The 26,234-nt window shown below is 33.1% G+C and overlaps 2 protein-coding genes across 8 annotated transcripts; both read right to left on the bottom strand.

The window, feature by feature from the left end:
• Nucleotides 1–923: 923 nt before the first annotated feature.
• LOC115701121 (uncharacterized) lies at nucleotides 924–9,073 on the bottom strand. 6 transcript variants are annotated; one of them, XM_030628818.2, is made up of 10 exons: nucleotides 8,648–9,073; nucleotides 7,536–7,919; nucleotides 5,464–7,278; nucleotides 4,879–5,375; nucleotides 4,677–4,783; nucleotides 2,637–4,415; nucleotides 2,440–2,488; nucleotides 2,110–2,351; nucleotides 1,887–1,994; nucleotides 924–1,745 (listed from the first exon to the last, which is right to left on the bottom strand). In XM_030628818.2, exons 2-10 carry the CDS (start codon nucleotides 7,711–7,713, stop codon nucleotides 1,520–1,522), a joined length of 5,001 nt encoding a protein of 1,666 aa, XP_030484678.2. In that variant the 5' UTR covers nucleotides 7,714–7,919; nucleotides 8,648–9,073; the 3' UTR covers nucleotides 924–1,519. The 6 variants fall into 6 exon arrangements, with proteins under 6 accessions (XP_030484678.2, XP_060958990.1, XP_060958989.1 ...); XM_061103007.1 differs by having other exon boundaries at nucleotides 2,110–2,348; XM_061103006.1 differs by having other exon boundaries at nucleotides 8,699–9,073.
• A 5,554-nt stretch (nucleotides 9,074–14,627) lies between these two features.
• Nucleotides 14,628–22,833, bottom strand: LOC115699295 (uncharacterized). 2 transcript variants are annotated; one of them, XM_030626631.2, is made up of 16 exons: nucleotides 22,294–22,833; nucleotides 22,109–22,201; nucleotides 21,664–21,815; nucleotides 21,458–21,515; nucleotides 19,644–21,156; nucleotides 19,523–19,554; nucleotides 18,807–18,939; nucleotides 18,421–18,518; nucleotides 18,264–18,308; nucleotides 17,899–18,004; nucleotides 17,258–17,384; nucleotides 16,511–16,626; nucleotides 15,948–16,024; nucleotides 15,699–15,833; nucleotides 15,323–15,391; nucleotides 14,628–15,190 (listed from the first exon to the last, which is right to left on the bottom strand). In XM_030626631.2, the coding sequence occupies exons 3-16, from the start codon at nucleotides 21,807–21,809 to the stop codon at nucleotides 14,918–14,920; spliced, it is 2,928 nt and encodes a 975-aa protein (XP_030482491.2). In that variant the 5' UTR covers nucleotides 21,810–21,815; nucleotides 22,109–22,201; nucleotides 22,294–22,833; the 3' UTR covers nucleotides 14,628–14,917. The 2 variants fall into 2 exon arrangements, with proteins under 2 accessions (XP_030482491.2, XP_060958988.1); XM_061103005.1 differs by having other exon boundaries at nucleotides 14,628–15,391; nucleotides 22,294–22,670.
• Nucleotides 22,834–26,234: the final 3,401 nt, after the last annotated feature.

Here is a 26,234-nt window from a genome sequence, read left to right as displayed (position 1 = left end):
TGGCTGATTTACATTATTCATGTTAATGGTAAGTCTTGATAAGAACATTTCTATGCCCCAAGTACAACCTCCTCCACTTAATATACAAGTACATCAATAGAGCAGTAACTATCGAGAGAGAGACTACTAAGGACCCATTTTGAATTTGATGGTTGAAAAAAAATTTAGTACAGCCCCACGTGGAGGTGATGGTAAAATTAAATTAATTAGAATCATTTTGAAACAGACACTGTTGTCAGCAAATTCTATTTAGAGTAGTAGTAAGACCATTTAGCTAAAATCCACCAATCAAGTTTCCACGTACGTATACACAACCAAACCCCACATGAGTTTTGTCTTCATTGTGTGTGTGTTTGCATTTTTTTTTTTTTCAATGTAAAGATTTGATTTTAAGATTTTGTTTCTTTCTCTACTGCTTCAAAATTATAAAGATTTTCTCAGCTTTGTCTCTCTCTGTTTACCACTTTCTCAAACCATGAATGGATCAGATTCAGATACTGATATTGACAGCGTGGACACCAAGATAGCTATCAACAGAATCACAAAATGTGACGATTTCATGGCTACTTTAAAAGGCACGAGTGGGAAAGAAAGATAATCAAAGTACTGCTGACCTGAGTGTCTTTCTAAACGAATAAAATTACATGCTTTTGTCATCTAATATATAATAAAGGCTTTTCCTTGTCCTTTACTATTGCATTCTTTTACAAAATTTGGAGTTTGGACACAGAATAATCCCCCTGTACTGTACCTTTCAAAAGCTCAGGAATAAAATAAAGAAAACCTTTTCTTTTCTTAAAATTAATGTTGTCATATAGTTAGAAGCTTCTGTTCTGTGTGACCTTTCCATAGATTTCATGCTCAGCAATAAAACTTGACAGAGGAGAGAGGATATTATATGGTTATTAACCAAATTAAAGACCTAACCAAAAGCTTCTGAAACCCTTTTATTTTATTTAAGAAAAAAAGTATCTGGGGGAACTAGTCTAGCTATTTAAGAAAAGAAAAAGGGAAAAAATAGCACAACAATATTACAACTAAAATGTACCTTTTAACATATTTCCAACCAAAAGTGTAACTGCTTGCCCTTCAAGACACCACCTCCTCAGTTCTACAAGGCTCCATGGGAAAGGAACCTGAAAAGGGGGTGAAAAGTAAACCCAGAAAAAAAGAGGAACAAAATGGCCACAGCTACTATGTATCCATTTTAATTAGGTATAAACTAAATTTATGTAGCAACTTGAGGAAACTAGAGTCTAAAGAGACACCCATACCATACTACCAACTACCCCTTGGCTATTTGAAAATCTTACTTGGGGTACTACCTATTCTCCTTGGTTCCGTGAAAATATACAAAAACAAATATGTACTTTCTCAAAAATGACAACAAGTGGCCTTGTTCAGAAATGAACAGCAGCCTCAGTCACACTTTCAATCCTCTTCTTTCTTGGTTGCCACCATGTACATCAACAAAAAGGAAAAGAGGATTCACTTGGGAAGGGGATCAATTAATTGATAATCACAGTGAAAGACATTGTACCCCATCCGGCACATTCTCAGGCATTGGAACTGCAACGATGAATCTCTGAGGGCACGGGTTTAATGTAGTCGTCTCAGAGGAAGCTGTGGTCCCAGAGACACCAGGTGGTCGGGTATGGAACCTGGCAAAGCGATGGACGATAGACACCTTTTCCAACTCTTGGCATTCCATTCTTAACTCTAAAATAGAAGTGGCCTTGTCTAAGCTGCATTACCAAAAGGAATTTAAGAAAGAATTTACTCCACACATTGTTGTCCAGTTGCCATGTAACAGCTTGTTCCAGAAAAAAAAAATTACGATTGAATTTCATGTATATAAATACATATACATATTCATATTTTCATACCTTAGCAAGTCGCTTTCCAGTTTCTTTGATCTGCTGGTCAGAACTTCCACAGCTTTTGAAAAATGTTGGACATCGGTGCACTCAGAATTGTTTAGCTCCTCTATGATCCTGAACAATACAATACAAAACTAATACTTTAATTTCAGAAAATCCTCGAATCAAGATTTATCCACTACAAACTAATGCCCCTCACTCGTGAAAAATCATGAAGAGCAGCACTTACATGTTACCATTAATTGGTTCACCCAAATCATTTCTTTTGCCACAGACCAGGCTGCACGTATCCCCCAGCAAGAATCTAGCAACATAGTATATCACACTGTCATAGTGCAATGCAGCATTTGCAGTGAAAACAGGAGCTGGAGGAGGGCAAAACAGCTGCTGCATAAGCTGTGTTGTCAAGATGAGCCTTCTCTTTTTTCGAAGCAATGGCAGTCCAATAACTCCAGCATCTTCTTCCATCTGCTAAAGTGAATGGTGTCAGCGACCTTTAGATCTCAATCTATAGGGCTTAAAAAGGAACATATAATGACTCAAATAAAAGAAAAAACACCTTTTCAATCAGTCGATTTGAGGCTCGTGCCCACTCTTGTTCCGCAATACTAAGTGGAGGGAAACATACAAACAAATTAGCAGAAAAAGAACAAATGTAGAAACATATAATATGCAGCACAACAACAGGGATAAGACAATATTTACGAGTACATAACCACGACTTAAACATGACTTAGTAAATGGGCAACAAGGTACCTAATATCCTGAGACCTCTTGGAACCTTGTGTCACTTCTTTGTGCCATGGTAAACGCCCAGAGGCCATAGTTTTGCGTTTGTTTGGTCTTTCGGTAGCCACAGTTTGGTCAGTGACAGCTGAAGATGCCATATTTGAAGCTGAAAAAGCTTTACTTGCAACATCAGCTGTCGTTGTACTAGGCCAAACTCCACTCTGAGTAGCATCTAAAACATTTGGCCTTCCCACAGAAGAATGAATATCAAAGGTCTGAGAAGGTTTTACAAGTGAGAACTGCACGCCTGCAGTATCTGCAAGCTTTGCTTCAAATATTGGTGGCATCTGCCCATTTCTTGAAGTCTCATACTGCTTAAACCAAGATGGCGCTGTGTTTAGATTAGCTAAAGAGTTTTCTGCATTATTAGATATCACAATGGGGACATTAGGTTGACTATGAAAATCATTCTGACGAGATGAAACCATTCCTTGAGAAGGTATATCTTGGATAGCCATTTTGGTGTCTCCACATGATGAATTAACATGTAATGCAGAATCCATTGAATTATATGTTGCATGATGATCATATGCTGACTGACGTTCTGGTATAGCAGTTAGCCGTTGAGCATTTAGAACTGTTCTACTTTGGCCAGTTTCTACATTCTTCATTGCTTGCACTTGGTGTAGCAAGGAGTAGTTTTGACGGAAACCATGTGATGGTTTTGATGCATCGCCGAGGGACTCGTGACTTCTTTCTGAGGTAGTCAGTGAATGGCTATGAGTCTGATGTAATCTGTCCAGATCTTGCTGGTGTGAGTTAATTTTGTCTGAGACACTCTTAGCACCTGCCTGTGAAGCTTTAAGCACCCTAGGTGATTTAAGCTTCTGGGACCCGTCTTCAATTGACTGATCTTCATCAAAGACAGAGCCTTGAGAATTTATGGAAGATGTGCTTAATCTTGATGGGTCATATTCAGCTTTCTGAGAATGTTGATTATTTGGCTCCTGTTGAGTCAATAAAGTGGTTTCCGTACTATTGCTGGAAGGAACCTTGTAAGATTTCATAGCAGAGAGATGCTGATGTGTATTTGTCAGCAAACTCTGTGGCATCCCTGAAAACCCACCCTGTTGAGGAATGTTGGATACAACAGGAAACTGTGGCGCTGCGACAGCCTCCAAACCTTGAAATTGTTGACCGGAAGTCTTAGTGTGTGTATGTTGAGAAGTATCTTGAGATGAGGCAAGGTTAAAAGGTGGATGTGCTGTATCATGCAATGTTGCCTGAGATGGGTAAAATGTAGGTCCATTGGACATGAATTGCATTTGAAGCTGATTTCTTGAAATAGGAGGAATGGAAGGCATTGCTGCAACAGAACTTTGATGTAAATACAGAGATGAGGCCATGTCCATGCGCTCTGCAATGTTAAATTTATCATCCCATCTGTCTCTTGGAGAAAACTCATTTGAAGCGGGTGGTGACTGAAATGATGATGGAGAATTCAACTGGGTCTGATTTTTCTCTCCTGGATCATAATGTCCATGCCTAACATTGAGATTACTTAAATTTTGTGAAGATCCCTGACAGAACAGACCATTTGGATTAGCTACCCGTTGAGGAGGAGACAGCCTCAAAGAAAAACCTTGAGAACCAGAAGACTGGTTGTAAGTTTGAGCAATATATCCTTGAGCATTTCCAGTCTTAGATAACTCATATGAAGGACTATAACCAGTGGAGCCAAAACCTGATACAGCAACATTTTCCTTTGATTGGTCAACCTTGGGAAGAAGCTGGAGCATATCTTGACTGTCGTAGTTAAGCCAAGCAAATAATTAATGAACATATATGTGATCAAAGTTAGGCAAATCTATTATGAGATAACAGCAGTAATTTTCGGCAATATCTCCTTACAAATAGAAACACAAAGTAAAACTGAATGATTATCACACAAATAAGGCAGACTGAACAAAGTTTATCTAGGAAACCAAAAACATGCCCTATAATTACTCTAAAGATATCACACACGAAAGTAAAGCTTCTAATCTAAGAAAATATATTAATTAATACCTTGTTTGAGCATTTATAAATGGGCCACCGAAACCCATTGATCTGTGGAAGTTAGCAGATACATCAAAATCACCTCTTGAGTTTCCTAGAAGATTGGGTAAATGCCCCTGTAATGGAATATAAATGCATTTATAAATATTATACATTCAAAACAAAGAGAGAGAGAGAGAGAGAGAGAGAGAGAGAGAGAGCTACAGCCCACCTTGTTCAAGCTAGAAACATCACCCATAAACTTGAACTGCCCTGTATGCACTTGTTTCTGGATTTTCAATCCTTCAGGGCTGTAACTGTCATAGGAGTTGTCCCTTGGATAGCAGTTCTGCTGCTGTCTAAAAGTTTCAGCAGCACTGTAAGAGTTCTGCATAACATTAGAGATATTACCCATCTGATAATGTTTCACTCCTATGTTTTCATTCTCCTCATTGTTCATAGATATTTTAACTTGTTTCATGTAATCAATCTGATTACCATCTGCAACTTGTTGACTGGTTTCCTGTTGAGGCTTGGCTATGCGTGATGCTGAAACAGCAGAAGAGTTGAACAGATGTGAGCTTTCTTTGCTCAGCAGAGCATTATCAGATTGTAGTTGTGTAAACCCTCCAGTTGATCTAAAAACTGAAGTTAGCTCACTATCAGTGCCAGCCTTCCATGGAAATCCATCCGAATCGCTTTTATTGTACATGGCTTCATTAGTATGACCTGTCCAACAATTATCCACAGTGTATTACTACAATAAATATCTGAATTAAAAGCAATTCCAATAGATGATCTGGACATAATTACTTACCTTCAGGTTTGGTAGTTGGACTTCTATCAGTCTTGTATGATGGTATACTTTGCTGATGTGCATTATTTTCTGAAACCTTATTAATCTGGCCAGCCCATGGGTGCAGAAATCGCTGAACCTGCTCATTTCCTTCCTTAGGTAATGTGGGTTGAGGATTATAATCCAACCACAACCTTGTGTCTTTGGGAGAGTTCCGAATAGATTCATGTGAGTCCTCCTGACAAAGATCTTCCCTCTGATTGGTCATGAATTTAGTGCCTGTGGGATGAAATCCAGGGAAGCTAGTACTAACACTAGAGTCATTGAGCATAATCGGGGATTTAGAACTCAGTGATGATTCATTCTGCAGATTGTTATCAGTCCAATCTCTCTGTTGCTTATCATTGTCCAAGATGTTCGATGTCCGGTTATCAGTAGAGAGTTCTGCATTTTCAATCGTCAATCCACTCCACTCTTCCTGCAACCCAGTATCGCTACTTGAAGCTTCTACAACAGCAGATTGCATGAGAGCACTCCAACTGCCACTTTGAATTGAAGGACATGCATTTAAAGTTTCTATTTGTTCCAAAGTGCCAAAGCCTCCAGCATCCATGTCACTGTGCCCACTAAATGAATCGTTCCAGACATTATCATCTGTGTCATAAAGTATCTTCTCTTCCATTGGATCTAGGGAAACCAAATCATTTGAAGAGTCATGCTGCATTGTTTTTTGCTGTAAGGGTGCAGGCCAGCCAACTAGGTCTTGCTTTCTGGTAAGGTCATGCAGTGATGCATTTGCTTGTAAGGATCTTTCCAGCAGGGAATTTCCAAAAGTAGCAGTAGTATTACTATGTAAATCCTGTAAAAAAGGGGCTTGCCCAAACATATTTTTCCCATGAAGTCCACTTTTGGATATAACCTGGTCTGGTGAAATAGTACATTGACCACTTATAAAGGGTTTACTGCCTGCTGTTGATTGAACAACAGGTTTTTGTGTTTCGCCACTGACCTTGTTTAACAAATTAGAAGAATCATGTGACATCCCCTGGACATTAGAATAATGGTTTGTTGTACCTCTTGCACTAGCTACAGGAGTACCATATAATGAAACATCAAACTGCTGAGAAACCACAGGCATTGACCGCAGATTCTGCCCTTGCTCTTGTGAAAAAACATCTCTGTTAGACATACCTTGTGCTGCAGGAGATGCACCCCGCTGCACCCAGTTCATATACATTTGTGAAGCATCATTAACCAGTGCTCCGTTAATGAGTGTTGAATACGGAACTCCAGAAGCCTGCTTTGGGAGTGAAGAGTGCTGATGTAGAGAGTTCAGTTGCCTTGCATCACCAAATTGTTGTAGTTGTTGCTGCCTCTGAAGTTCTTGAAGTTTTTTCAACATTATCTGTTGCTGTAACAACTGTGCATCATTATACCCAGACTGCTGCACTGGGGTAGGTTGATGAATACCTGGTTGCTGGCCACTTACATGTTGCTGGCCTCCAATGAAGTTAAATTCCGTAGAAGCATCTGTCATTTCTGACCTTTCTGAATTAGTTGTCAGGGTGGGACTGTCCACTGGTGCATATTCTTGCTGAGACTTAAGAACAGATAAACCTCTTGACATTAAATTATGTGGGATGGCACCTGTGATGTCCCCCAAAAAGTCCAACTGATTCTGCTTTTCCTGGAAATTCTGTTGTTCAAGCATAAAGCCATGTGTATTTAGCTCTTGATTGATGGATTCACTTCTATAAAAGTCAGGTCTTTGAGTTGATTGTCCATAGTTTTGGTCAAAAGGACTCAAAGGTTCACTACCATGACCTCTGAAAGAATCTGCAAGCATTAACACCAATAAATTATAGGTTTAGTGGAAGCAACAAGGCATTTGAAAGCACCACAAACCTCAGAAAAAGACCAATTGAGATTCTGTTTTCCAGCCATTACAAAAAATACGGCAAAACACTTAACCCCACCAACCCCATTTTCCTTTAATTTATTTATAATTTACAAAACAGCTTAAACTCTCATGCAGTTTATGAATTTTTTACTAGAGGAAATAAAAGAAAACCAAAAGCAAAACGTTGGTTTACCAAATTGTTCCACAGTAGAATTCTTCAGATTGAAGCTTTGTCTCTGTTTTTCAAGCCATTGATCATAAATAAGCACTGAATGGCTGTCATCTACAGATTGGGAACGATGCTGACCCAGGGAAACGTTTCCTAGCTCGTAAAGGATGCGGATCTTGTCTTCAATTTCGTTACCAGGCATTAAATATGCAATGACAAATTTACTTGTTAATTATGTTCTATATGAAAATAGTGATGTCCCCAGAAGAAATCATGATGGACTGGACCACTTCATTGTCCCAACTCTTCTTAAACACAAACTTGATGCGCTTAGAAGGCAATTCGTAGTTCAAGTGTACCTCAAACTGAAACTCACTCACAATCGGAGCATTTTATTTTTGCAATCACCTGCATAAAAGTGTTATAATACAAAAATTAGATTCAAACTAATGCTGACCGATAGCAAACACCAATACAACCTATACCTGAAATAAGATTCAACTAAGACAGAAACATTGTATAATCAGTCGTTGACACAAAAATGAACACTCCAACAAAATAATGAACTACAAGTAGTTATATGTGAAAAATACAAGGACATGTTAATGTGTCTAAATTAAAGTGGGTCTTAAAATTGGACAACTGCAGAGAGGATTCCACACAAAGTGAAAAACATCCCAATTTTCGAGGCCGTGAATGGAAAGTCGGCACTTTGGAACATAGATTACACTGTCAGGATGTCAAAATGACTCTCCATTAACTTCGTGTTCGTGACCAAATTGACATAGCCCAGAAAATATGTTCCTCAATTTTCCATTTCCAGATATTATATATGCATGAATAAGGTATATTGTAAAAACCAAAGGAACAAAATTTGGAAAGCTTGAGCTAATGTGAGCTCAAGGTTCAGACGAAGAGTAAAAAGAAACAGAAAAATTTGCACTCAAAACTATAATTCAGCTATAGAAAAGCACAATTTAAGCAACAAATCAAACCCTAAAACTTCCACCATACCTTTGACCTCAATTCAACAAACAAACAAAGCAAACACTACAATTTAACACTTACGAAGCTAATTTAACCATAATTAAAGCCAAAAATGCTCAACCGTTTCCACTTAAATTACTCATTCTTACACCACAAGGAAGCTCGAGCATGAAAACCAGCTAGCTTCAAACAAAACTTACAGAGACCCAGAAGACAAAACAAGCTGAAGGTACAGTTGGGAAGCTCAGTAATATAGTGATCTGAGAGAAGAGTGTTAGGGTTATTCAAGAGCGTGTGACTTACGGCGTTGTTTCCACTTTCCTTCACGATCAAACTGTCTCTCTCTCTTTCACACACAGACACGTACAAATATATATATATATACAAATTCTTCAAATCTTCAAAACGACGACGCAGAATGCTTCTCACAATACAAAGCTCTGAAACTCTCACTCTCTCTTTCTCTCTCCGAAGAGTGATGAAAATCACTTTATGTAATTGTGAACAGCCGAGAAAGTTTGAGAGAGAAATACAAAACTGATTTTTCAGACAAGGGAGCCGAAGATAATGGGATCGAAAACCAAACAGTGTTGTTTAAAATTAAAAATTAAAATTAAATTAATTGCATTTTCAACGTGAAAAAAAAAATTAAAATTAGAAAATAGAAATTAAAAGTACGTTGGTTAGGACTATCCGAAGCCGAACCTAAGACCATCTAAAAGCTATATTTTTAGCACAAAAAAAATAATTTTATGATAAATTTACATTAAATTTTAATATTATTTTTTAATGTACAATTGTAAAATAATAATTTTGAATCAAAGATTCTCGATTAAAAAGTGTTAAATCAATTAAATTTTGATAAATCAACTTACTTAATTTATATTAAATATACTAATTATTTTTATTGATTCAAGTTTAATTTTTTAATAATAAAAAATTAATTCACATATTAAATTTGGATTAATTTAATAACGTATGATACTATTTTTTAATGAAAAAATCTTATTTATTAATTTTATTATTATTTTAAAGTTAATTAGAATTTTTTTTCCTGAACTTTTAATGTCGTTAAAAATACCCCTGAACTATTGAGATTGTTGAATTTAAGGATTTTTGTCCAATTTTAGTGAAAAAATTCTAACATAGATGAAAATTCAGGAGTCATGATTTAGTACATGTCAAAATTCGAGGGGCATGATTTGGTAGCTATCAAAGTCTGTGGAGCATAGTTTAGTACATAATAATCACTGAAATAGTAAAACTGAATGAAATTAGACAAAAGTCCTTAAATCTAACAATCTCAATAGCTCAAGGTAAATTTTTAACGGTCAAAAAAATTCAAGGACATGATTTGGTACATGTTAAAATTTAGGAGACAAAAATCCTAATTAGTTTTATTTTAATATGTAAAACAATAAAAATAATATAAATGCTTCTTAATTTAATCTTATAATTAAATATACTAATAAAATAATATAAATATTATGAATATAAATAAGTAAATATTTTGATAATTTTGGCATAAAATTAAATATTTGTTACATCTTCTAAGTGAAAGTGAGAATAGTTATAAAGGAAAAGTGAAAGTGAGAATAATTAGGGTGTATCCGGGTGTAGTTAAGTTTGGCTCTTTGATAAAATATTTTTGAAGATAAACGGTTGAGATTTAAGATACACGTAGACTTTGGAACAGGATAGAATTGCTCGGAGCTTTAGGAGTGAAAAAGGAAAAGTGAATTTGGGTTTGGGTATATTCGGATACTTTGGTTTTACACGTGGTGGGAATAGTGTATAAATAAATACCGTGTTATTAATTTTGGTCCTTTTCTTTTATTTTTTATTTAGAAAAAGAAAAATTAAAGTTTCTGCTTTTGTAGGTAAAAAATTAGTTACCGCCGCCAATAAAATACAATTTAAGGCATCAAAATAGGAAATAAATCATTTAAATAAAATCAAGTTGAAATTCTAGTTGAAATAACTAGACAAAGCTAAATTATTAAAAGAGCCCATTAAAAGAAAGAGATTGATTAAAAGAACTAGATAGAGGTAATGTCATATTTGGTTTGGTGTAATCATAACCATAATAGAAGGGAAATTTGAATTTATATGCTTAAATACTTAAAAAAATTTATTATTATACCAAAAATTTACACTATAAAAAAACTATACTTTTTTTTTTAAAACCCCAAAAATACCCCCTCACAATTCTCTCTCTCTGCATCATCTCTCTCTCTCTATCTCTCTCAGCCAACTCTCTCTCTCTCTCTCTCAACTCACAGTCGACCCCAACGCCACCCAACCCAAACCCCATCCCCATCGGACCCAAACGCCACCCACTCTCGGACCCAAACGCCACCCACGAAACCCACTCTTTCTTCCTCTCTCTCTCTCAAATGGCAGAAAAAAAAAAAAAAAAAAAAGTTTCGGACCACATGGTCGGACCTTGGGGTCCGATGGGGTCCGGCCGGTCGGACCCCATCGGACCCCAAGGTCCGACCATAGGGTCCGAAACTTTTTTTTTTTTTTTTTCTCGCCATTTGAGAGAGAGGAAGATAAAGGTCCGATGGTCGGACCTTGGGTCCGATGGGTCGGATTGGTCGGACCCCATCGGACCCCAAGGTCCGACCATAGTGGTCCGAAACTTTTTTTTTTTTTTTTTTTTTTTTCTGCCATTTGAGAGAGAGAGAGAGGAAGAAAGAGTGGGTTTCGTGGGTGGCGTTTGGGTCCGAGAGTGGGTGGCGTTTGGGTCCGATGGGGATGGGGTTTGGGTTCGGGTGGCGTTGGTGACTGTGAGTTGAGAGAGAGAGAGAGTTGGCTGAGAGAGATGATGCAGAGAGAGAGAGAGAATTGTGAGGGGGTATTTTTGGGGTTTTGAAAAAAAAAGTATAGTTTTTTTATAGTGTAAATTTTTGGTATAATAATAAAATTTTTTAATTATTTAAGCATATAAATTCAAATTTCCCTAATAGAATCACCATTACAATTCTATAGTCTCATTTGGTGTAATAGAATCACCTACAATGTAATAATTAACACCATCCATATAAATAAAGATTACAGCTCTAATGGTGACCTATGTAATCAGTCTACATGCATTTATGTACAAATAAAACTACCTTTATACCATTCTATTACTTCAAAAAAAAAAAAATGAAGTAATGATATTTTTGTTAATACACTATTTATTTATTATATAATTTTATTAATAGCAATTAATTAAAATATGAAAAATTACTTTATATACTTTTTTTTAACTTTTTTTTTCAAAATTTACAGTTTGAGTTTCTAAAGTGGTTGCAGTGCTAGTTGCAATAAGGGTTTCTATACATTTTTTGTTACAATTTAGGTTGCAGCGCTAATTGCAATAGGCGTTTTTATGTAGAATTCTGTAAAAAAAACAAAAAAAAATATTTTAAATTGTAAAATGAAAAAGCCCCTTAAAATAATAACATTAGAACATTATTAGAATTAGAATTAGAAATATAATTTAAATAATCAGTCCTTTAATTTTCAAATTGTTTGATAAAAAACTAAAAATAAAAGCAAATAAAAAAATTACAGTTAATCTTAAAAATACATATATTCAATTTCATTTACCACTCAGAAGACATAACAGTAAAATTGTTACAGTTATATTGTGCAATGTACGTAATTGTACTACTAACAATCCCTTCAGTCACAAAGAATTTTTTATTCTTAGCCACTAACAGTGATTTGATGGCGAGTCATTGAAGAACCAACAACAAAACAAAATCATGTCACACAGACAAGACTAAAACACTCAAAACCATACTACAAAGACAAGACTAAAATCAAAATCATATTTAAGAGACAATACTAATCGCAGTAGCAAAAATTAAATTGTTGTTAACATTATCCCGACCAAACCGCACCTATGTCTAAAGAAAGTTGCCTGGCCTAACCAAAGAAAAAAGATAATCTCTTATAGCTATAAATTTAAAAATCAAAAACCTTAAATTTTTTTAATTTAATCGATGTTAAATCACTACTCATTTTAATTACTATTCCAAAAATAAATTAGACATTATAATATTATTCGCATTATTATTTTTATTACATTATATTGTTACCATTATTATTTTATTACACTCAATTAAACACTACCTAAATAATTTTATGTTGTTATGAGGACTTTTTTTTTTATTTTTGTTTTTCACCTTATAAAGGCCTCGTACATATATTAATAATATAAGACAAAAATAAATACGGTTGTCATTTCGTATCTAATTTTTGCAAATTAAGTCTTTAAATCTTAGTATCAAAATTGATTTCTTCATAGTTAATATGTTCTTTTTAGCTTTACCTTGAAAAGTTAATATAAAAAGTAGAGATGCTAATAAAATATTCAATCTAATTTAATCTGCATGATATAATTCAATTTAATATGTAAAGTACAAATATACATATTTGTGCTAATAAGATTAGATTGAAAAATCTAAAATCTACACTTATGCGAACTTGTACGAATTAGATGTTAATTGAGCTAAAATTGTCGATTGAGCTAACAATAAGTATTTTGAAGTGGTTTAAAGGACTTAAGTAAAGTAGATATCTGCAACACCATTGGTTTTTTTTTTTTTTTTTTTTTGATAATTTGCTACACCACTAGTTGTTTTATAATATTTATGAATTATTTAATGGATATACCATTTTAGATCTTATATTTTGCAAAAATTAGAAATTGGACCCTCTATTTTGTTAAATAATAAAATAGACCTTATATTTTCCAAAATGGTAAAACTAGGACCCTGAGCTCTTTTCAACAATTTTATTTTTTTAAATAACCAAATTTAAGATAATTTTTAATACGAATAGATACAGAAATAATCAGTTTTGTCATAATATTTCTAGATCAGATTATTATCAAGTTTTATTTTGACAAAAAATCGATTCAAGGTACTATTGTACAATTTTAGAAAGTTCAAAGTCCATTTTGTCATTTAACAAAACAGAAGGTTCAACTGATAACTTTTACAAAACACAGGCTTCAAAATTGTATTTATCGTTATAATTTATAATGAGTAACTTAATCATAAATTATAAAAGATTCAAGGCCTTTAACTTTTGAGGCCTTGTGAGTGGCCTACTATGCCTTACCCTATGGTCATAGACAAGGGGTAAGTTGAAATATACCTGTTTTTTTTTTAATAGTTAACTAAAAATAGTCTTATTTTAAATTCAATTGAAATGTACCCCTTTTATAAGTCCATTATCGATTATACCCTCATATAAGGGTACTATTCAAGAAAATGAGGAAGGTTTTTTTCATTACATAAAGGTATAATTGGGATATAACAAATAAAAGAGGGTAAAAAAAAAAAGAAAAGAAAGATAAAAATAAAATGGATTAACAAAAAAAAGAGTATAAGGTGCAATTTTCACCATAGACAATATATCCTCAATGCACTTTTAAATCATCTATATTACACCAATAAAATAATTCTTTGGAAACTAAATAGTTAATACAAAGTTGAAGAAAAAGTACTATGAAATTTCATATCACTCAAGAAATTTAACCCAAATTTTATGATGATAAAACCCTTATTATTACAAATGAAAGATGCAAATCATTATTAACAAGATGATACTTTTAACTTTGTGTTACATTTCTTGTTGGTGCAATTATCATAATTATATTATTTTATAGCTTATTTTTATCCAATGATTTTTTTATTAAATCCTTTGTCTTATAGCAAAAGAAGATCTGTCACTGTTGCATTAAATAGTACTATTAAGATATTGAATTTAATATGAGAATCCAAAATAAATGCATTGAATATGAGACAGCTGCTGCAATATCTAATTTTTTATTTTAATATATTTTAATCTTTGAGCAGACAAAATCCTATTTTTCTATTCTATTTTCTGCTCCCTCTGTTTTCTCTCATACTCACTCAGAGCATACTTCGGTATTTGTGTAGAGATTTTGACCCAAGTCCTTGCTGAAAGTGATGTGTGATGGTTGAGGGAGCCACTGTGGCTACTGCCTACAAAGCCACATGATGGTGCATTGACCCAGATTTTTTTCACTACAGCAACATCCCAGTGAAAAAACCCCAACTTTTCACAGTTACAGTAGTTAAATAAAGTAGAGGGTCAACTCAATTGAGTGCAAAGAAAGTTATTCAATACATGTGTGTCCAAGTATCAAACTCTGATTGAGTCTACCCTTATAATTGGCCTGAAATTATTGTACAAGATACAGGAAACTGAGATCAAAAGTCCCATAAAAAAGTTCCCTTTTAAGTTGTTCACTTGCAAAAGTTTTTGCAAAGAATTATTGACTAATGATGAGATATTATACTACAATTAGAAAATAAGAATAAGGCTTGCCTTTGCTTTATTTATATGTCTAGAGTGAGGAGTCAAGACAGTCAGGACTCAAAAAGAAGAGACTATTGTCTTGACCACAATTGATAATCTGATCCCTTATCAACAAACTTCTGCCAGCTTCCATCCAAATTATTTTCCTTGGAAGGATTCCAATCGAAATGACCAAGCTTCATCACTAGAGTGTCACCAATCTGTGCAACATAACCTTCATTGTTTGCATGGAATATCTTCACAGTGCTCCTGCAATGGATTCCGGCTCTTCTTCGAGCCTCAATCAATTCGGTTATTATGTCACGAATGCCAAAATCGTAGAAGTGGTCGTAGAATATCACAGGCTGCAAAAAGGGAACAAGGAGTTTAAGTTGGCTCAAGAAAATATTCGGTACTCTAAATACCCCAGGTGAAATTTTATGTAAGCTACAATAAGATGTTGTAAAGCAATTTAGCCTTAGGGGCAAAGAGCATACTGTTCCTGGATGCGTCAGAATATAGGCATATCCCTGTGCAAGCTTATCTCTTGGAAATGGCCAGTGAGCCTGGAAGAAAATAGAAATTTTAAGTCAGATTCTTCCCCTCAGCTCAAGCTCATTAGATTAATTATCACTTTATAAATGAGCTACATAACATAAACTAAAATTTGTATAGTATTTACTTATTAAGGAAAACTTTGGCATGTAGAACAGTAGTTGTTGACCAACACCAAGAAGTGCCAATAGGCAAAAGCATGGAGAGCAGCATATAAGTAGTAGATTATCACCCTAGTGAATCTTGAAAGTTTTATTATTCTGATAATGTGCATGTTTATTTATGCCTTTTCTGAATAATAAAATGTAAGAGAGAGACCTGTGTTGATCCTGTATCATGGTTCTCTAAAAATGTGACAGCACGCGAGGGCCACCATCCCATAACTCCAGTTGGTTTTCCTTGAGGATCAATCAATCTCCAGTATTGATTGTGTAGAGCAGAGTGGAGTATTCCCTGAACAAGGACAATACCTGAGTTTACATCTTTGATTGAAAATAAGTAAATAAAGTATCCGGGACAGGGAAACCAAAATACATATTATGAGATATTTAAGAAAGCATGAATAACCTTTGTTGTAACATCAAATGCTGATGAAGTACCACCTGTGGCATTGATCCAATTGACAATCCTTTGCCTATGAGCATCTATAATTTGAGTGTTCCGTCCCCACAGAAAAGAATAAGAAGAAGAAGAAGAAGAAGAATTTAGCCACCTAGTGATAGTGCATGACTTAAGCAACTAAGAAGATCATAAATAACAAAAACCAGGAGCAAAATAATTCTAGTTCTTTGTCTTGTAAATAATTACAAGTACAAATACAGATTGCTAGAGCAACATCAAAATCTTGATCTGTCTTCGGTAGCCAAACAAAGTATACAGACATCTAGACCCCAGTTAAAGAATCAAACATGTTACTTTAGAAATCTAGTATATTCCATGCCCAAATTTGGATGATCAATTTAACAAGTTCATAGGCACTTAAAAAGGAAAAAAAAAAATGTCCCACCCTGAAAACATCGAGCAATGCTGGTTAATAAACTCTGTGAGTGCATGCAGATCTCTCAACATTGAGCAAACATAAAAGCTAAAATCATTAAGTGAAGACTTTCTTATGGGCCTTGAGCTCTTACCTTGATTGTAGCACAAGTCGCCATGCTCATAACCTAAACTGTCCCAATATTCTCCAATAGCAAATGCAGGATTTGAAGCTTCAATATATTCTTTTACAAAAGAACCTGAGAAGCCCCTGTGAACATGAACATAAAAGACACCAATAACCACTAAAATTTATGAATATAAAGATATATTCTGACATTATAGTAGCATTCAAAACTTTCCCGAACATCCTATCATCCCAATTACTTTAATTTGCAATTGACAGAAATCATCGTGATACCTCTTAATTCAGAAATCATCCTAGCTCTCAAAACATGTTAGATTTAGATGCCATGTTCAGTCAAAATGGTTTTGAGCATAGTACTAAAGAATTCAAGTTGACTGAGCATATAGAATATTATTGTTATTAGCAGAGCAGTCTAAAAACATGAATTCATGCTGCTATCTATATCAGCATCTTGAATATTAATGTAAGACAAAAATGGAATCAATCACCAGAAAAAGTAAAGAAGGGGGTTTAGTTATTCTATATATCATTGATGACTTTTAAATGCATAAGCATGCAGTGCTCTCCACATTACAAATAATTTTTTTTTTGAAAAAAAAATAAAAATGAATGGTGATGAGGATCTAATCTCATCTACATTCTTTTCTTAGAGCTTTATAATTGGGATCTATGAAAAAGCAATCCTAGAACAAAAATCAGCAGAAAGTGTCTGAAACACATGTTACAGCTAAAAGAAACTTGAGAAACACATTACCTTACAAAATCGAGACGCCACCCATCATAACCAATATTATTTCGAAGCCAGTTTAACCACTCTTTTATATCTTTTCTTACAAACTCCTGGGAATGATCAATGTTTGGTGCTGCATGAAATATATCACCTATGCAAAAATTAAGAGCAACTGAGTGAGATGGAATGAGATCTCAATTTCCAGCTTATCATCATAACTTTTTTGACATATTTTGGCATGTTCATTGCCAACTTAATTTTCAAAACTGATAATGTGATTTAGACATATACACATACAATGTATGCATCCATATGTGCATATATGATACACTAATGATAAGTATTTTATTGATATCAAAGAATGTTCCAAACTTTTCGAGATAGTTTGGTATCTCCCTAGAAAGTATTTCACTTTCTTTTAACATATTAATTCTAACTGATACCTCTTGTAGGATAGGACTAGCCTTTATATAGACACAGAAAAGAATAAAAGATTTCTAACTAACTAGCAATACAACCAGCCCTATAGGAATTTAAACTGTATTAACTCTCTAACTGACTTGTTGTGTGAGCATATATTGAGGCCTAACAATATACTATTGCAAGAAATTCTGTGTCAAGCTCTTGAAATTACACCATTAATAAACAATTGAGTAAAAAGATACCGCTTGAAGGATTTCCACGACCCTGAAAATTTGGATCATCACAAACAATTGCCTCAGGACCCCAAGAAAGCTTGCCCCCAAAAATGTTCCAAACACCATTTGGACTCTGAAAACAGCAGTATATGTATTCTATAATAGGGACCTCAAAAATAATGCTTAAATTGAACCTAAAATTATTGATGATTCACTATTTTATCACTTAATCATGACAATGGATATGATAGAAAGAAATTCCTGATAATAGTTTATTTACCATATGACAAATCACCATTAGCTTCTTAGAGTTAGAAGTGATAAATATACTCGAAATCAGGTTAATTTGACAAAAAAGAGTAAGAAGAACAATTTTTATAGCAATATCTAACCTGCTTATGTGCACACCGATGATTCAGAACAACATCTCCCAAGGCCTATATTCATAGAAATACAGACATAGCACCAGGTTTAGAAACCAAACATGTATTAAGCAGTTTATTATCCAAAGCTCAACCTCAAATAAAAAAGAAAAAACCACAAACATACCAAAAGGTCATGAGAATGCATTTCTTCAATACAGTGTTTAAGTTCCTCCACAGAACCATATGCCGAGTTTAAATTGTAAAGATCCGAAGGCATATAACCTGCATGTCATTAGATAATGAATATCTAAAGTCTGAAATAAAAATATTTATATACAAAATTACTTTTAAATATTTGCATAAAAGGAAAGAAAATTTCAATGTTATCAGACCAAAAGCCTATCTAAACAAGAACAGATCTAAAAAGACATTTGAACCTCATGGCATTTTGGGGGAAATAATTATAAGATGGCCGTTACGCATTCATAAAGTCAATAGAGATCATCACAATTACATTTCCCTCCAAAAAAAAAAGGAAGTGATGGACGAAAAAAGAAGCATATGTGAGACCTTGAGGAGCCACTGATTGTGTTGGAGGAGGTAACCAAACTGCTGTTATCCCAGACTGTGATAAATCAGCAGCTTTAGGAGCCAAATCCAAGTACCACTGCCTTCTCCAACTTTCCCAGTTGAAAGCTTGAAACTTCATAGAAAAAGAATGCTTAGACAATGTGATTTTTAACTTTTTAATAAATTTAGACGTACATGAATTTGTACACAGAAAATAAAAGGCACATCAAGTAACATTGACAATATAGTGAAATCATAAGCAACGACACTTAACGGGGGATGTCACCTTGGCCATATTTAAAAGATAAATATTGGTCAAGGTAACTTAGATCAGTCTTGCATATATATTCTAATGCAAGTATGGTTAAAAGTATTTCTCAGAGTCCAAATAGTTGAAATAGCATGACTATCAGACTATGAGTATGAGTGGACAATCCAGGATACAGAATAAATTGACTAGCTACAGCAGGCCAAATAACCCTAGTTATTTTACATATCCAAACATGGTAACTAGTACAACAAGCAATCCTATTCACTTCTTTATAATCAAGAAACAGATAATAAACATTTCCATAAATATGGAACGGAACATAATGATACCTCTACAATATACAAATTTAGAAGGAAATGATTTAATTATCATATTACTATGGATGATGTCCAAACCATGTGTAACACAAATTTTTTTAGTAATGAGTATTGATCAGATTACTAACCACAATCTCTCGTCCAGTTCCAGTTCCTGGTTCTGCATTCAAGTTCATGTCAAGATTACATGTTAATAAAACTAAAAAGAATAGGTAAAAGAAAATATTTGAAGACACAAGCAAAACTTACCTAATTTTGTTTGTTCAGGGGTCCTCTGCCACTGTATGGTCTTTCGCTGAAGAGCTCGTTCCAGTGCTTTGCGTTTCTTCTCGATGGTTTCTTTTTCAATGACATGCTCAATTAATGTATCCCCTTCTTTCAGCTTCTCTTGAGCAATGGACCATACCTCATTAGGTTTGGGCAAGTCCAAAGTTCTAAATTTTGAAGTTAGGGCTTCAGCAACATCAACCTTTTTCGGTGGAAACTTTGGACGGATAGTGTGTATCCTCCTTGCTCTCCACTGAGGTATCTCTCTACGAGGACCGTCACTTAGAAGTTTCCACTTCTTTGAATCATCATCACTCAAAAGATCTATCCTTCCACCATTAATAACATGAACAGAATCTTTACTCACTTCATCTATTGGACTTTCCTTCAATAACAATGACTCTGCCAGATTTGCCCTCTGTCTCCACATTTTTGAAGCATCTTCAGATGTCTTCAGTGACCTCTGAAGTGCTTCACATCTTCTTAGATAGGCATTGTCTCTGGAATGTGTAGTTTCTTTGGCAGCCTTAATGGCAGCCTTGATGCTTTGTAACTCAGCCTTAAAAGACTTTGTGGCAACCTTCTTTCTTTCTGAGGCATCTTTCCTCATTTTCTCCATCAAGGACATGATTTCTTCCTCTTTCTCGAGAGTTCTTTTACTGTTTGATTCCTGAAATTCCAGTAATGCTTTCTCAGCATTGCTAGCACGAGCCTCAGATGCATGTATCTGTGTGTGGACATTTTCCAACTCCAATTTCAACCTATCAACCTCACTTCTTAAAACCAATAACTGATATTCTAAATCAGTTACGACCCTATTTAACTTTATATTTTCAGATTGGACAAAAACAATCTCATCAACTTGATCTAGGCCATCAGTAAATGCAGACACCGCTTTTGCTACGTGATCACCAGCTTTCTCTGCCACATCAAGAGCCTTCTCTATGGCATCTTTAGACTGTTCCACAATTGACAATATAGTACCTTCAGTAGCTTCCTGAATTTGCTTTTCTATCTGATAGGCTGCTTCAGCAGCAGAAGTTTCGGCAGCTGAAACTCGAAGTTGAGCATCTTCTAGTATGTGAGAAGTAGCCTGCTGAAAAGCAACTTCTGCAAACTTTTCTACTTGTACTGCAAGTTCAACAGCATCTTGTTTTGCAAGGACCAACTTAGACTCCAACGAGAACCTCTCCTCCACTGATTCCTGCAGCTTCTGGTGGAACAAAGACTTGGCTGCCTCAAGTTCTTTAATAGCCAGTTCCTTATCATGCAATATGGTAGCAACATATTCCTGTTGTTTAGCCTTAGAACGGGCCAACTCCTCTAGCAGTTGATCTCTCTCTTTTTGAATGGCTTTTTGTCTTGCTTGGGCATTTGAAAGAGCTTTTCTAGTTTCTATAAGTTCAACTTCTTCTATCCCTAATGTTTCACTTCTGTCTGATGAAAAAACATCCCTCCCATCGCCCAAGTCAGTGATAGTGTCACTGGAATCATCCTGCCATCAAAACAAAACAGATAACTACTCTTTTACTCGCTTGCCTTTCTGGAATATAGAAGACACATAAATCATGTAAGAGCAGTTAAAATAAGCCGTCTTCTTTTCCAACTTTGTTATTTTCCTCCTAGAAAATGACCCTCCAAAACTCTTTCTTCCTCTGGGCACATTGTTTCATTAACACTTGACAATTACGCTAAAACCATTTTGAATAATACTTGATGATTGCATCATGGCATATAGTGTTACATTTTTCTTCTCATATTGGAATGAACATAAATTGAGGTGAGAAGAATCATACCATGCTTGAAAAAATTCTACTTCCTGATTTACAAACAATCTGATATTTGCTAGAAGGTCTGCAGGAATTAGATTTTTATCATGATCAAAACTCAAAACTTTAAATGACACAACATAGGCGTCATTATAGTCAAAAGAAAATGGGACTAAACATCTCCAAAACAAATTTCCAACATGTCAATAAGAAAAGAACAATTGTATACGCACTTTTTCCTTCTTGAAGCAGTTTTATAACAAACAAGATGCCGCCCAATACGTGAACCCGAAACACCTCTGCAATCAGCACCTGGAGAACCTATGACATAGCGGGGAAGAATCCCAAATGCCATGGAAGGCAATAAAGTAGCACCCATTTCTTCCTGTTAAACAATCACCATCAAACACCCCCCAAAACAAAACTCTCACTAAATCAAATATGACTAAGCAAATAAGTCAATATAAATAAATTATTAATAAGACCCAGATTCTTAAATTCATCAGATCAACATAAAATCATAAAAGTAATACGACTCAGATTGTGAAATAACTCCACCAGAAAATCCCAAAACGGATATGTAAATGTAGGCCATAAAAAAAAAAGCAGCTGGGTAATAAAGAGCAGATGAATTTGTCAATGCTCATAAAGTCACAGTCTACAGAGCTAGAAGCTTACTTGAATTATCCAAAACCAGCAATTCTCAATCTGTACTCGAAAACATGAATGGAATGATCAACACAAACATCTCAAATCAAAACACAAATGCGCCTGTGAAATTCGACAAAGTAGTTGAGTGACCACATTCATGTTGTTCCATAAATTACATATACAAAGACTAACAATAGCAATAGAAATCTGACCTGATCCTATGATTGAAAGCACTTTGTAGAAACTGTGGGTGTGGTTTAACCTTTATTTGGTTTTTTTGGGGTGAGTGAAATCGCAACTCGTAATGGGTAACGTACAAATCACAGGAATGGGAGCTGTAGTGGCGGGGAGACTCAGGTGGAGGCATTTTATAAGGGCATTTGAGTTTGACTAGAAAAACAAACAAAAAAATAATGGTACCTTTTGAGCTTTGAGATTGCAAATTTCACACTTTTTAGTCTATCTTTTTCATCTAAATTAAATGGTTTAATAACATCATTAGTGGACGTAAAAATTGAATTAAACACACGAGTGTAGGTTTAGTCTGGGGTTTGGAAGGAAAGTAAGTAAAGTTATACTAAAATAGACACGTGTTTTAGTTTTACGGTCACACTCTCACCCTCACCTCACGGGTACTGCCCAAAAGATCCAAGAAAGACTTTGCTCAAATCTTTGCTTTTTAAACAATGCACGAGAGAGTCGGAGTCAAGACTCAAGAGAAGAGAAGAGATCAACCGTATTTATTTATTTATATTAGGGAAATTTGATTTTTTTATGCTTACATTTGTTTAAAAAAAAAAATCTAAACAAATAATAACTAATATTTATTGGATATGATAATTTTTATGATATCTCTAAAATACCTCATATTTACATCACCCCATTTACACTATCGGGCCACCCATCAGACCATTCATCGGACCAGATCTGCTACCAATTGTTTTTTTCTTTTTTTTATGTTTTTGTACATACAAAAGTAGCATCAGGTGACCATCGGGCCACCATCGGACCCCATCGGACTACCATTTCTTTTATGTTTTTGCACTAAAAAAAAGTATGGGAAATTTGAGAGGAGTATTTTTGGATTTTAGATAAAGTAGTCATATATTTTCAATGGTAATATGTATTAGTTTAGAAATAAAATATTAGGTATATGTAAGTATAGAAAATCAAATTTTCCTTTATTTTTAGTAAATACTATTTTGTGTATGTTTTATAAAAGTTACTAATTTCATTGAATTTTTTTTTATTAAATGATAAAATAAATTTTATATTTTTTAAAATTATAAAAATAGAATTTTGAACTCAATTTTTAATAATTTTATTTTTGTAATATAATAATTTTTAATACGAACAAATATAAAAAAATATAACTAATTTTGTCAATAATATCTTTAGATAAGATTATTATTAAGTTTTATTTTGATAAAAAATTAATTCGGGATCTTACTTGTACAATTTTAAAAACTACATGATTTATTTTATCATTTAACAAAACAGAGGATGCAATTAATAACTTTTATAAAACAGACTCTAAAATAATATTTACCATTTATTAATTATTATATTTTTATTTTTTTTTTAAGATTTGAGGTTACACAACCTTATATATTCAACATAAGACGCATAAATAAAACCATGAAAATGACCGGCAACTATTTGAGATGTTCCAAGTGATTATGTGTGGTTCAAAAATACACTAACATAATATATTTACCAAAACAACGTTTGTCTTCACTCTTCATAATGATTGATGTAAATGTATGAAAACATAAGGGTCTAAAAGCTAGCGTTTCTCATTTCGCCTCCACTCTGGTCCCATTTACTATTTTTTTCTTCTTTTTTTTCATGTAATATATAGAGAACTAGGGAATAGATCCGCGCTTCGCGCGGTTTTAATAATTTTTTTAAAATTTTACATGAGAGAAATTAATTTTTAGTTACGAATAAAATCTCAATTCAGTCTAATACTATTTTATATTTTTTTTTATGAATAATATAAAGGGGAATTACCCCATATACTGTTTTTTTTAACTTTTTTCTTTCAAATTTACGGTTTGAGTTTCTAAAGTGGTTGTAGCGCTAGTTGCAATAGGGGTTTCTATACGATTTTTTGTTGCGATTTAGGTTGCAGCGCTAGTTGCAATAAGGATTTCTTTGTAGAATTCTGTAAAAAATGAAAAAAAAAAAAAAAACTGTTTTGAAGTGTAAAAATGAAAAAATCCCTAATATAAAATTATATAATATATTTATGTAAAATTTCTTTTATTTGTAATTAGCACAAATATTAATCATATACAATAAAAATAAAAGCACATTTCGAATAAAGTTATTTCTAATAATTAAAAGGTATTAAAAATATAATTTTTTTAAATGAATCAAATATTATAATGGTATAAATTTTTTTGTAATTAAAAAAATGATATTCATTTATAGTGAAACTTAATTTGTTGTTCATATATATTTAAATTAAATATTTTTATAGTTTTTTTTATTTATATAAAAATATTAATTTAAGTATTAATAATTTAAATATTGTAAATTTTTAACGTTTTTATTGAATGAGAGGTAGATATTTTAAAATATTATTTATTTTGTTGCAGCGCTTCATTAAATTAATGTATTATGATTTGTTATCTTTTTTATTACTATTATTATTTATAATATTAATTGTTTGTATCAATTTTTTAAGTTAGAATAATATTATTATTTTAATTGATGAATATTTTTGTCTCTTCTCTTTCCTAGTGCCATATTTTTTAAACTCGATTAAGATGTATATATACATAAACTAATTAAGATGTATATTCAAAGTAATTATGAAATAAAAAAAATTACAACTATTATAAGTAAATGGATAAAAAATAATCAAATCTATAGAAAAAAAAATATTAATTTTTGGATATTTATGTAAAGTTGATCAATTGAATAATATTTGTATATAAATATATAAAATTAATTGAGTAAGGTATTTAATTGCCCCTACAAAGATAAATATTAATTTTAGACAAATCGGTGTGAATGAAAAAATATTTTACTTGTAGTATTTTCTTAATGAAATATAATATATATTGTGTTTACTTGTAGCTAATAAGTATAATACTCACATAGTTTGTAAACAATGTGAGACTCTTACAAAATATATGTATATATACATTACTTAGAAGACATATTATAAAACAAATAAAATATTAATAGATAAATAGTTAAAAAATATTCATAAGATGACATCTCATTTGATTTATATTTTTCTTTATATATTGAGAAAAAAAATAACGTTTAGTTTCATTTTGAATAAATTAGTTTGAATATTTTTTGGACTATTAAAAATATAGAATTATGTATATAATCTTGAAATAAAATTAACTCATAATAAATTGTATATTATTATTATTATATATTACATCAAATATAAAAAACTTATAAAACAAATATTTATTAGATAATAACTTTTAAAAATATAAATTATGAAATGTATATTAAATGAAAGATAAAAAACTATAAGACATTAAAAATAAGATAATAAAAACTCGGGTAAGAAATTAATCAACCACCCATAAATAAAAAATACTTTTGGATGAATTAATATGACATAAAAAGAATAATATTTATAACCTACATGGATGATGCCTACATCATTTATAAACAATGTGGGACATTTAGTTCCATGTGTTTTTGTAGTTGTTTTCTAAATAAAATAGAAAAAATTCACAAAATTTTAAAAATAGAATAAAAGAAATCTAAGATGCCACATAAACTTATTTTGTGCTTTCCTTTATATTATATATAGATTTCTACGGTTGTAATATCATGTGATTTAATGCAGAAAAGGTATCCAAAATATGTTTAGATGATATGATATGATTTAATAATGTTGGGTGATTTTGGATTTATTTGTGTAGTGATCTACACAAACTTTATTTTTTAAAGTCAAAGTGGGTGAGAACATGTCACAAGATTTTGTAGTTAAAGATAAGTGATATTACTCTTGGGATAACATGTCGTTCCAATGCTAGGCGGGAGGGGAGGCCATATGGTTCATCTTGCCAATTTTGCACTCTACACATGTTTTCGTGGTGCAACGAATTAGAAGGTTTGTTTAAGTTAACATTAACACTATTATTTTCTTTTTAGAATCGAAATGTATTGATCG

This window comes from Cannabis sativa, chromosome 8, assembly GCF_029168945.1.
Source record: "Cannabis sativa cultivar Pink pepper isolate KNU-18-1 chromosome 8, ASM2916894v1, whole genome shotgun sequence".
NCBI lineage: Eukaryota > Viridiplantae > Streptophyta > Magnoliopsida > Rosales > Cannabaceae > Cannabis > Cannabis sativa.
Note: the sequence above shows the minus strand (reverse complement) of the source record. Positions and strands in the feature narration are given on the sequence as shown.

Coding starts and splice junctions, on each gene's coding strand:
- LOC115699295 (XM_061103005.1), bottom strand. CDS start 21,809: ATGGGTGCTACTTTATTGCCTTCCATGGCATTTGGGATTCTTCCCCGC. Junction 19,555..19,643: donor CCCTGAACAAACAAAATTAG/GTAAGTTTTGCT, acceptor ACTTGAATGCAG/AACCAGGAACTGGAACTGGA. Junction 15,834..15,947: donor CATTTGATGTTACAACAAAG/GTTATTCATGCT, acceptor GTCCTTGTTCAG/GGAATACTCCACTCTGCTCT.
- LOC115701121 (XM_030628818.2), bottom strand. CDS start 7,713: ATGCCTGGTAACGAAATTGAAGACAAGATCCGCATCCTTTACGAGCTA. Junction 7,279..7,535: donor TTCTACTGTGGAACAATTTG/GTAAACCAACGT, acceptor TAATGCTTGCAG/ATTCTTTCAGAGGTCATGGT. Junction 5,376..5,463: donor TCCAACTACCAAACCTGAAG/GTAAGTAATTAT, acceptor ATTGTTGGACAG/GTCATACTAATGAAGCCATG.